The sequence below is a fragment of the Centrocercus urophasianus genome, unplaced genomic scaffold, assembly GCF_019232065.1.
Source record: "Centrocercus urophasianus isolate 14NV4802_14NV808 unplaced genomic scaffold, USGS_Curo_1.0 seq_25, whole genome shotgun sequence".
NCBI lineage: Eukaryota > Metazoa > Chordata > Aves > Galliformes > Phasianidae > Centrocercus > Centrocercus urophasianus.
In genome coordinates, this window is record NW_024884811.1 from 3,602,104 (window position 1) to 3,613,819 (window position 11,716).

General features: G+C 42.9%; 1 protein-coding gene across 1 annotated transcript; it reads left to right on the forward strand.

The window, feature by feature from the left end:
• The first annotated feature begins 1,282 nt into the window (after positions 1–1,282).
• On the forward strand, positions 1,283–10,721 carry F2RL1 (F2R like trypsin receptor 1). The gene is made up of 2 exons (XM_042825924.1): positions 1,283–1,389; positions 7,945–10,721. Exons 1-2 carry the CDS (start codon positions 1,320–1,322, stop codon positions 9,048–9,050), a joined length of 1,176 nt encoding a protein of 391 aa, XP_042681858.1. The 5' UTR covers positions 1,283–1,319; the 3' UTR covers positions 9,051–10,721.
• The last annotated feature ends 995 nt before the right edge of the window (positions 10,722–11,716 follow it).

Below are 11,716 nucleotides of genomic sequence, written 5' to 3' on the forward strand. Positions count from 1 at the left end.
ATAAATAAAAGAATGGAAGAAAGCAACGAGTTTATCACTAGCTAAACACTAAGCATTCTGCATACTAACCAAGAGGGAGAGGACACCACTGATGTGACCAGAAAGCCACTTCCATGTCCAGAGGTGTGAATTACAGCTGAAAGGGTTTTAATTTCTGAATTTGATAGCTTGCACGCTTGATTTTTACAAGTCTAAATACACTCCTAAAATACGTTGAAAAAATTGAAAACACGGCTAGCATCACATTACGCTTGGTTGCATTATTCCTGAAACCTGTATTTGCAAAAATGAAAGGAACCTGGTGTTCCCCGAACCTAAATGAGGCCAACAGCAAAAACATCCCTCTTGTGCTGTTACACGCAAATGCAATGGGTTAAGCAACCATTACACATATTCCTGCTTGTTTTTCATATGACAACACACTGAAGAATAGTTTGAAACCTGGCAAACATAAACAAGCACTTTATGAGTCAGCAGGAGTAGTAAGACTCCAAAAACGCCCCTCAGCCCCTTCCTTGCTAACGCATTGTGGTCTTTTCCAGCTGAGGTGTTGGTCAGTGCGAATCACGGCGATGTCCCCACACAGAGCAGACCAAACAACACTCTGCTGGGCTATTCTGATAAAAATGTTACTTCAGCACACATACTGCTGATCTTCTAATACAAACCTGATCAGCGAGCAGTGTTGGAAGAACATGGGGAAGAAACAAAGATGATGTGGAAGGTGTTCCCCTCCTACAGCTCAGTGCGATGCCACAGCACACGCAGGGCCATTCACTTCACCAGGTGTACATGAGGAACAATTCAGAGGTGGTCTGGTGCGACTTCTGGCTCCGCGCAGTGAGCCTCACCACCCAAAGCTGGTATAAAAATCTGGGCAGCCTGCTCAAGTGGTTAGCAACCCTGCCCACAGGGGTTGAAACTAGACGATCTTTGAGGTCCTTTTTAACCCAGGCCACTCTATAATTCTATGATTACGATTCGATGATTCAAAACTTGCAATACAAAAGCAGCCCCAGCGGCCGCCCCTGTTGCGGACACCGGCCCGGGCTCCCCGCAGGACATCTGCAGCAGCAGCGCAGTCCCAACCGAAGAGCAAGCTGTGACGGACGGAGCCGCGAGGGAACCCCGCAGCGGGGCTCCCCCCGCCATTTATAGGCGCTGCTCCGCTCAGCCCTGGAGGCGCGGCCCCGCCCTCCCGCCCGCTGCCGGGCAGGCCGCGCCCTCCGCCCCCTCCACCCCTCCTAGTTCAGGTATCGGGCGAAACTGGTCGGGCGTGCGGGAGATAGATCGGCGGCAGCGTCCGGAGCGGAGGGAGGATGGCTGGGCGCCGCGGGCTGTGCGTGCTGCTGCTGCTCAGCGCCCTGCTGGCGGCTGCCGCTCCCACAGGTGAGACGGCGCGGGGTCCGCGGGCTGTGGGGCGGGCGGGCTCTCCTGGCGGCTCCTCCATCGGGCAGCGCGGCGTTCGGTGGCTGCCGGCGCTTTACATAACCGGCTGTGGAGCTGTTCGCGACCGGCTAGCGGCCGGACTGTATCAGAAAAAAAACCGCGAACAAGACAGCGATCTTTAAAGACTGTTACCACTTTTTGTTCCGGTTGGTTGTTTGTTTTTGTTTGTCTGTTTTTGTTTTTGCTTTTTCCCTAATTTTAATTCCTACTTTTGTTAGTTTATGTTGCTTTTTTGGACATAAGTGTTATTTGGAAAGGGGGAAAAAAAAAAAAAAAGTGACGTTGGGATTTTGCTGCTTTAATGTTCGCACTTCCCTGCCTTTGCAGCAAGCCCCAGGGCTGTACCTCAGCGTGCACTTTGCACTGTGCCGTCCTGCATTCGTTCCTACCGTGCCTTCTTATGTAGTAAAAGTATATGCATAAGAACTGTGTAAATAATGAAGTCAGCTTCGTGGTAGGTCGTGCTTTCTCAGCACGCAAACGCTGGATTTTTATTACGCGGTTATCAGCTGCGTGCTCGATACCGGGACGCGATAGCAATAGATGCGTTCTGCTTTGCTGTGCATTGGTACGTTTTGGCTCAGTGTTCGTCTGTGCTGTCTGGAGCTGTTGTAAGTTTCGCAGACGGAAGGCAGCGTGAAATCCTCAGGCTGTGAAAATCAGTGAGGCGTTAGGTGCAAATTTCGTGGTTGAGCACGGAGTTGGTGATGTGGGTCTGCCTCCTGGTATCCCTGTTATCTGAGCTGTGACTGCGGAAACAACTCTGCAGGAGAAAGTGGCGAGCTTCAGCACTGAAGCCAGGTGCTTGATGTTCTGATGTTGAGACAGGAGAGAGCTGGTGATGGGATTCCCTGTGCCAAGATGTGCTGCAGAGGACATGGCTCAGGGGGCATGCTGCTTGATGGGTCCACGGTTGGAATAGGTGATCGCTGGGACTACTACCAGGTGATGGCCAACATGATCTAGTGCCTGATTTAGTGAGCTGCCCAAAGCAGGGGGTTTGGAACTGGATGATCTTTGAGGTCTTTTCCAACCCCAGTTAGTCTATGTTCTTAGTCCTTTTTTCCAACCTTAATGATTCTGCAATTCTAAGTCAGGAGACATGCTGTTGTCCAATAGGCTCATGACGTTGTGGATTTACAGTGAATCTGTGCTGCTGAACCGAGCACTGGGATAGTCTGTAGACTGATAGACTGTAGTCCCTTGTGGATATTACCACCGTGAGCTGCAATAGTTGAACTAGATACCGTATACTACCACCACTTCTGTATCTGCAGGGTGGGCATAGTAGTTCATTTTTTGTGCTGTGGGTTGTATATGAAGAAGCATTTGGACAACACTCTCAGAAACACAGTCCCGTTTTTGGGTGGTTCCTTGTGGAGCCAGGAGTTGGACTCAGTGATCCTTGTGCGTCTTTTCCATCTTGGGGAATTCTGTAATTCTGTGATACTGGACAAATAGCAACAGTGTTGAAACGATCTTTTGGTGTGGAAGGAATATTTCGTCCCCATGATGGCTGGTAAGCTTTTCCCGTGGGCAGATAAGCAAGTTAACTGCATTCTCTGCCTTTGAGTCAGGCGGGGTGAAACTCTGCTTGGAAAAAACCAGCAATTGTTATGGAAAACAGCGAGTATGAAAGGGTTGTAGAAAATGCACATACCTAACAAAGGATTGGTTGCCCTGGGAGGGAGCATTAACTGCTACAGAAACAGGATGCAGAACTGCCTCCCTATGCATGCCAGCTGGGCTAATAAAAGCTGACCAGTAACAGTCAAATTTTGAAGCCGAAACCAAAAGAAGTGAGCGTGAAAGCCAAACTTGTTGTCTGAAATAATCCGTTTAATTTGACCATGTCTTCCAAAACAGAACAAAGGATAGCAACAATAAAACTATTGTCTCTGTTTTGTCACTCTTGCAATACTAATTGTGGGTCATGAGCTCTTCAATCTACTTTGTGTTGCTTTTGTTCTTCAGTGTTGTGCTAACATTATAGTGTTTTTGGAGAATATTTTTGATTATACATTTCAAACAAGCCTGTGAACATCAGCGGCAAAGCTCATGGCCAACCTACTGTCTACTAGAACACCCAGGTCCTTCTCCACAGGGCTCCTTTTGAGTAGGTCGGACCGTAACATGTACTGATAGAATCGTAGAATAGCCTGGGTTAAAAGGACCTCAAAGATTTACTTTCAACCCCCGTGCTGTGGGCAGGGTTACCAACCACTAGATCAGGCTGTCCAGAGCCACATCCAGCCTGGCCTTGAATGCTTCCAAGGATGGGACCTCCTTGGGCAACCTGTTCCCAGTGTGCTACCACCCTCTGAGTGAAAAACTTCTTCCTAATATCAAACTTAAATCTCCTCTGTCTTAGTTTAAAACTTGTCCTAGCACTCCCCCTTGTCCTATCGCTATCAACCCATTTAAACAGTCGTTCTTGCTCCCTTCATGTATTAGAAGGCCACAATGAGGTCTCCCTGGAGTATTCTTTTCTCCAAGCTAAACAAGCCCAGTTCCTTCTCAGTCCACTGCACCATCCACTCATCTATCCCACACTTTCTCAGTTTACCTATGGGGATGTTATGGAATATAGTGTAAAAAGCTTGCTGAAGTCAAGGTAGAAAACATGCACTGCTCACCCCCATCTACTCAGACTGTGATGACATCGTAGATCACTACCAGATTGGACAAGCATGGTTTCCCCTTTGTGAATCTATGTTGTCTGCTCATGACAATCTTTTCTTCCACTTGCTTGGATGTTACATAAGGGGTGAGTTTTTCCATTAAGTCCCAAGGATGGAGGTGAGCCTGACTGACTTGTGGTTTCTCAACTCCTCTTCCTTGCCTTTTATGAAGACTGGAGTGACAGTGCCTTTCCTTATGTCCTCAGTAACTGTACCTTTTTGGACTCCCTCATTACCAGAGCAATCACCACACGTGGCAGTGGCCCCACATTTTTCCTCATCTTACATTTGCTACTGATATACTTAAGGAAACATTTCTTGTTGTCCTTGACCTCCCAAACCAGATTTAATTCAAAGCGGGCCTTAGCCTTTCTCAGTGCATCCATTTGTGCCCTGGTAATATTCTCGTATTCTTCCCAAACAGCCAGACCACTTTTTCACATTCCATAGACTTTCCACTTGAGATTTTCACTGAGCTCCTTTCTCATTCATGCAGGACTCCTGCCACCTTTGCCTGATTTCTTACTCTTAGGGGTACAGCAGTCATAAGCTTGGAAAAAGTGGATTTGAATGTCTACCAACTCTCTTGGGCCTATTTACAATCCAGTGCTGTAATCCATGAGATACCTCCAAGTAGGTCCATGAACAGGTCATAGTTGACTCTGCTGAAGTTCAGGTTTGCAATCCTACTTATTGCCTTGTACGTCCATGTAAGGTCCTGAACTCCACTATCTTGTGGTCTCTGCATCCAAGACTGCCCCCAGCCTTCACATTGTCAAGCGGTAAGAACAAGGTCCAGCTGCACACTTCTTATTGGGTCCACCACCATTTATGTCAGAAATTTTTTTTGAATTCTCTGGAGGAACCTCCTGGACTGTGTTTGCCTGGTTGTGTTGCTTTTCCAGCAAATATCAGGATGGTTGAAATACCCCATAAGAGCCATAAGTGCCTCTGATAGTGAAGCTACTTTTTGGCTTTCTGTAGAAGGCCTCGTCAGCTTCTTCCTCTGATCAGTCAGTAGTAAAACCCACAGTGGTGTCAGCCGTGTGAGCCTTCTCCTTAATTCTGATCTATAAGGTCTCCACTCATTCATTACTAGGCAGAGCTTGATCTATTCCAGTTGCTGTCTCACAAAAAGAATAACTCCATCACCTCACCTTGCTGGCCTGTTTCCTAAAGAGTACCTAGCCATCCATTACAGCATTCCAGTCATGCAAGCTCTCCAGTCATATCTCTGTGATTACAGGGGGACTGTGATCCTGAGGCCTCACACATATTTCTAGTTCTTTCTGTTTACTCCCCATGCTGTATGCATTGGTATATAGACACTCTAGGGAGGAGACGGGAGTAGAAGATGCATATTTCTCTAGAAGAATGCAAGAGGATCATCTGTAGCTATATGCACCTTTGAGGTAGCTGACCTTCTGGCTCATATTGCAAGAGGCAACTAAGGAATGTTTATCACTGTTTGGATTGGCCTGACTTATTCCCCATTTGGTTGCAAAAGCACGAGCATTGCCATTTTTTATACATTTTTATATTTTATAAATGTCTAAAGGGAGGTAGGAGGCAAATGGATGAGGCCCAGCTCTTCTCAGTGGTGTGCAGTGATCAGTGACCCAAATCTTGAGCATTGGAAGTTCCATACTGACATGTGGAAGAACTTCAAGGTAAGGGTGATGACTCAGGAGAGCAGGTTGCCTAGAGAAGTTGTGGAGTCTCCTAAAGAGATATTCAAGACCTGTGTGGGCACCTACTTGTACAACCTACTGTATAGAATTCACTTTAGCAGGGGAGTTGGACTTGATCATCTCTTAAGGTCATTCAGCCCCTGTGATTCTGTGATTTTTGGAGCTTCCCCTACAAGTCTTTCTTTTAAAAGCCTGGCTCACTATGTTGGCCTTCCAGTTGCCAGAAATTGTCCTGCCTCTCCTAGGCAGAGGCATCTCTCCTAGGAGATGCCTCTCCTAGGCAATCCCTCTCTGATGGATTATGTATTTCATAGAAAGTCCCATAATCTTAAAAACCAAAACCCTCATACAAGTACCAGCTATACAGCCAAGAATTGATACACATTATATGTCTATTTCTGAGAATCTATTTTGACACTCTGTGTTGGAAACATGGATAGTCGTGTATTTATCTGGTTCTTGTCTGATAATTCTTATGCTTCAAAATTTAAGCTGTTAAGCATTTTTTGTTTTTGAATTATATCAAAAACAGTCATCCCTGAAAGAAAAAAGTTTCATCCTTAAACACTGTTTTTGTCTTATTACGCACAAACCTGCTTCGTTAAGAAAGCTCTTTATACTCCTGTGGGGTTTTTTTGTGTGTGTGTGGTTTGGTTTTGTTTGTTTGTTTTTGTTGTGTTGTTTTGAGTGGAGGAGTTGGAGCTGTGTTTTTTTTGTTTGTTTGTTTGTTTGTTTTCCCACTACAGCTGTCCTCAGATATTGATAGAAACTGTGATAAGGTTAAAATACTTCTACCACCAACAGTCGTGTTTCGTGTCCACTCCGTCTACCTCTGTGGATTTTTGGCTGACTCTCTGGAACAGAGTAATTGCACTGTCATTTTCTGTTAGTGCATTTTGACTAGTCTGTGCAAGTGGACTGCACTGGGTATGGAAGGTGTTGTAGTGGGAGTCTCTGGACTGAGCCGTATGAGGGCTCTCATACAAGGCAGAGCAGTCAGGAGTGTCTGGTTTACCTATATGGTTTTCAGGTTTATGCGGCATACAAACAGACAGACCAAAACCTGATGTAATAACTTTCTGGTGTACAAAGCAGTCTAGGCTGCTAGTTCTAGCAGCATAGTAATTTGGGTGGAAATTGTAGGGACTGCTTAACTACCTTACCTGAGAACTGGAAGGAGATTACAGATATCTGCCCCTTCTGCATCTTCTCGGGCAAAGTTAGCCTGTTCATATTTAGCTTTGGATATGGTACAACATCTTTCTTCAGAAGTCTTTTACACATAGAGTCATAGAATCACAGAACTGCTCAGGTTGGAAAAGACGATAAAGATCATCGAGTCTAACCGTGACCTAACCATCCTGCCCTAACTCTAACAACCCTCCGCTAAATCATGTCCCTGAGTACCACACCCAAACAGTTTTTAAACGCATCCAGGGATGGTGATTCAACCATCAATTCCCTGGTTCCTGCACACATAGCTTCCTGCATTGCATTCCAGTTGTTTCAGTTCCAGCTAGTCTGAGGACAGTGCGCCCCTTTCCTGGAGGCAATAAAGGTGAGGTTGGATGGGCCCTGGGCAGTTTGGTCTAGTGCCTCATTGGTTACTGCTCACAGCACTGGGGCTTGGAACTATACGATCTTTGAGGTCACTTCCAACCCAAGCCTTTCTATGATTCCATGCTCTATTTTCTGCCTAGCTGATTTTGAGGCCATCTCATCTAAGAAACTTGTACTGCATATATGTTGGATGCCTGCTACAGAGTTTTATGCATCTCAGCACTTGAGCAATCTGGCAGCACCATGAAAAAGGATAATAGTGCTGTGGAATACTTAAAGCAGTTTTTATTTCAACTGCTGAGCTAGTAGAAGCACCTGATGATGTGGGTAGATGATACAATCCTTGAATAAGGATATAGGTATTGTTTGGATAATAAACTAAAAAAAGGGAAGAAAAATTGTCAAGTATTTGAAAATGTTTAATTTTTTTTATTGATAAGGCCCTCTTTAATTGCACAGTGTAAATCATGCTACCTAGTTTATCTTAAAGATTTCAAAAAATATTAAGAAAAGTCAAGAAAAATAAATAACAGCAATTTCTCAATTTTTATTTCTTTTTCTAGAGAGAAGTGGAAACAGCAGTTCAAAAGGAAGAAGTTTTGCTGGCCAGAGGGTTCCAAATACTGATAATGCCTCTGAGGAGACATACAAAGTGGATGACTTTGCAGCAAAAGTCCTTACAGGAAAACTGACTACAGTTTTTCTTCCCATTGTCTATGTCATTGTCTTTATCATTGGTTTGCCAAGCAATGCTATGGCCATCTGGGTCTTTTTTTTCAGAACAAAGAAGAAACATCCAGCTGTGATTTATATGCTTAACTTGGCATTGGCAGACCTTCTCTTCGTTGTCTGGTTCCCACTGAAGATTGCATACCATGTAAATGGCAATAACTGGCTATTTGGGGAAGGTCTCTGCAAAGTGCTTGTTGGATTTTTTTATGGAAATATGTACTGCTCCATTCTTTTTATGACATGTCTCAGTGTGCAAAGGTATTGGGTTGTAGTGAACCCCATAGTACATTCAAGAAAGAAGTTTGAAATTGCCCTGGGCATCTCCCTTGCTATCTGGATACTGATTTTGCTGGGAACCATTCCACTGTATCTTGTTAAGCAGACAGCGTATATTTCAGACCTTAACATCACAACCTGCCATGATGTGTTACCTAACAATATTTTAGCTCATGACATGTTCAATTACTTCCTCTCACTTGCAATTGGACTCTTCCTAATTCCAGCTCTCATCACTGCTGTTGCTTACATACTAATGATTAAGACTCTGAATGCTTCAATCTCAGATATAAGCACTGGGAAGAAACGAAAAAGAGCAATCAAGCTCATTATTGCTGTCCTGTCCATGTATCTCATATGTTTTACACCAAGCAATGTGCTACTTGTTGTGCACTATCTGCAACTCAGAAACAATAATGAGAGCTCTCTGTACATGTCATACATAACTGCACTGTGTCTGTCCACACTGAACAGTTGTATTGATCCATTCATTTACTACTATATTTCAAAAGACTTCAGAGACAATCTTAAAAATGCTCTTATTTGCCGAAGCGTGCGAACTACACGGAGGATGCAAGTCTCTCTCTCATCAGGCAGATACCCCAAGAAATCTAATTCTTACTCTTCAAACTCAAATGGAACCACTAAATCAACCTACTGACTTCAGTCCTAGAAAAAAGTGGACTTTTTACTATTCTAAGGAAGGCAGTGACAAGAAAGTTATTTTGTATAACAGTTTGAAGAAATAATTACTTTGCTTTTTTATTCACATTTGAAGCCTAGATGTCAGAACTGACAGGTGATCTTGTACAGAATTAGCAAACTGATAAGTCTTCTAACCAGACTGGAAAAATATCATGGCATTTCTGATGCTTTGCAAAAGTGCTGCTGGCCTCAGTGTGCTGGGGTTGAGGACATTTTTGTTCAATATTGAAGTTGTCTAAAAGCAGAATGTCACTGGGATGTTATGTAAAGTCACTAGTATATTTAATTAACAGATAAATCTGTTTTGTTTGGCTTTAACTGTAATGAACAGTGAAACACATTATTTACATCCAGCATTGCTCTCTGTACATGCTTACACTGAATATTGTTTAAACACAATGAAAGGAGAATCTACTTCACTATGTTGTTGTGGGTCCAGCAACATGAGTGCTTATTATTTGCTGTATAATATAATCTTACATTGTTTTCCAAATGTTTTAAATACTAACATTGTAGAAGCCTGGTGAGATTATCGTGTTAAGTTGGCAAGCTGAACCTGTTATCAGCTAGCACTGGATAAATAAAATGTTAGTTGAGATTATATACTGTTACCTAGTGCTTGCCAGAACCAGATCTTAAATGAGTCTATTTAACAAAATTTTGATAAGTAGCTTTGATTTTATTTTTTTTATATAACGCCTTGTATTTTTTAAGGTATCTAAATAAGACTTTTTTATGTGTAACAAATTTGAATTGCCTGCTTTCTTTAATGCTTTTATATATTTTTCAAATGGCTCAGCAGTTCAACTTGCCTGGTTTCAGAGAGATTGTTCCGTAGTGAATTGGAAGCCTGACAGCTACAGCTATAACATATGAATTTGTCAAGTAGGATTACCTGTTGATGCATTTCATTAGAACATACCTCTGTCTCCTTCAGATAACTAAACCAAATGGTTCAGAACTCAGGGAAAATTATGAGATATAAAACTGATTAATAAAGATACAGAACTTAAACATTACTGGATTTCTAAAATACCTTAAACCCTTCTCCCCCATCTGTAATATTTGTGACCACTCAGGAATATGGAAATGCATTTACTCAACAATCTGAAAAGCTGCTGTTATACAGGTGGTTTCTCAGATCTTCCAGATTTTTTCAAATCTTCCAGTCCTCCTAAGTCTCACCAAGCTGTACATTGCACTAGTGTTTGAGTGACCTGAGACTTAGGTGGAGCTGCATCCCTGCAAACGTAAGCAAATAGAGAAGCTGTCAGTCCAAACAACACTCTGGAACAACTGATACATAGATGGGAAATAGCCAGCCTTTTGGGGATCTTCAACTGCAGCTAGAATCAGAGCAGTTATGTACAGTTTAAAGGCTGCAAGTATTCCTGTAATAAATACTGTGTTATGTGCTTTTTTTTGTTCTCTTGTGATTGCTTGCTTTTATTCTAGTCAGTTCAGTCCCTTGTTTTATTCTTTCATTTCCACATTCTCCCCCTGCTTTTCTGATGAGCTCGTTCATCACCCTGTATGTGATGAATATATGAATATGTGTTCGTTAGAACTTTCACTCTTTTGTGATAAACTTGGAATTGTTAATAAAGTCAACAAACATTTTTTCTAAGCATCTGCAGATTCAGTAGTTTTCTTTCACACATAGTAAAATCTAAGAAGTTTGTTTAATGTGTTTGACCACACCTTTTGAGGGCTAAAAAAGCTCTAGCCCTCCTTTTGTTTGCTGCAATCTTGTCTATCAATTCTAAACAGATACTTAATACAATAGTGAAATGTTATGGTATCCCAGTGGGTCCTAACTAAAACAGCAAGTCATTTTAATGGATGTCTGAAGAGCAGAGTGTACAGCTTTTTAGGTCACACAGAACACAAGTGCTTTTTAGGTGTGAAAGTTGTGTTTCTGTCAGGAAACATGAAGAGCAAGTAGGGAAACAATTGCTTGTTTATTATTGAACTGAAGATGTAATGTAGCGTCCGTAATGGAAAATAACTGTTCAAAAAAGGCCATACCTTACTGCAAAGATTTAACATCTAAATTCTTTCCTTATTCTGTGCGCAATAAACAGAGTATGAGAAGGTCTATTTTTTTTTTCTTTCTGAATGGCCTAATGTGCTTCCTGCTTCATATGCGGTAATGAGTAACTCGAATGGCATGCAGTTCATGTGATTGGAGTGGTGCCCTGAGCACTACCTGGGTTCTGCAAGGAGTCCAAGGGTTAAAGGCTGTATTTGTCATGATTTTGGCTAGGATACAGTAAATTTTTTTTCTAGAGGCTCGTATGATGGTGTGTTTGCAATTTTCGGTGTTGGTACGCTGATGTCCTCAGCTATTGCAAAGCAGTGCTCACACAGAGCCAAAGATTTTTCTCTTTCTCATGCTGCCCTGTTGAAGAGGATACAGCCAGGACAGCTGACCCAGGCTGACCAAAGGGATATTCTGTAGCTTGGGGTGCCATGTTCAGCAATAATAGCTGGGGTAAAGGAGGAAATAGTGTTTGTCTTCACAGCAAACCTTCATATATGATGAGCTGTGCTCTCCTGGAAGTGGCTGAATAGCTGTCTGCCAATAGGAAGTAGCAAAAGAGTTCCTTGTTTTGCTTTGCT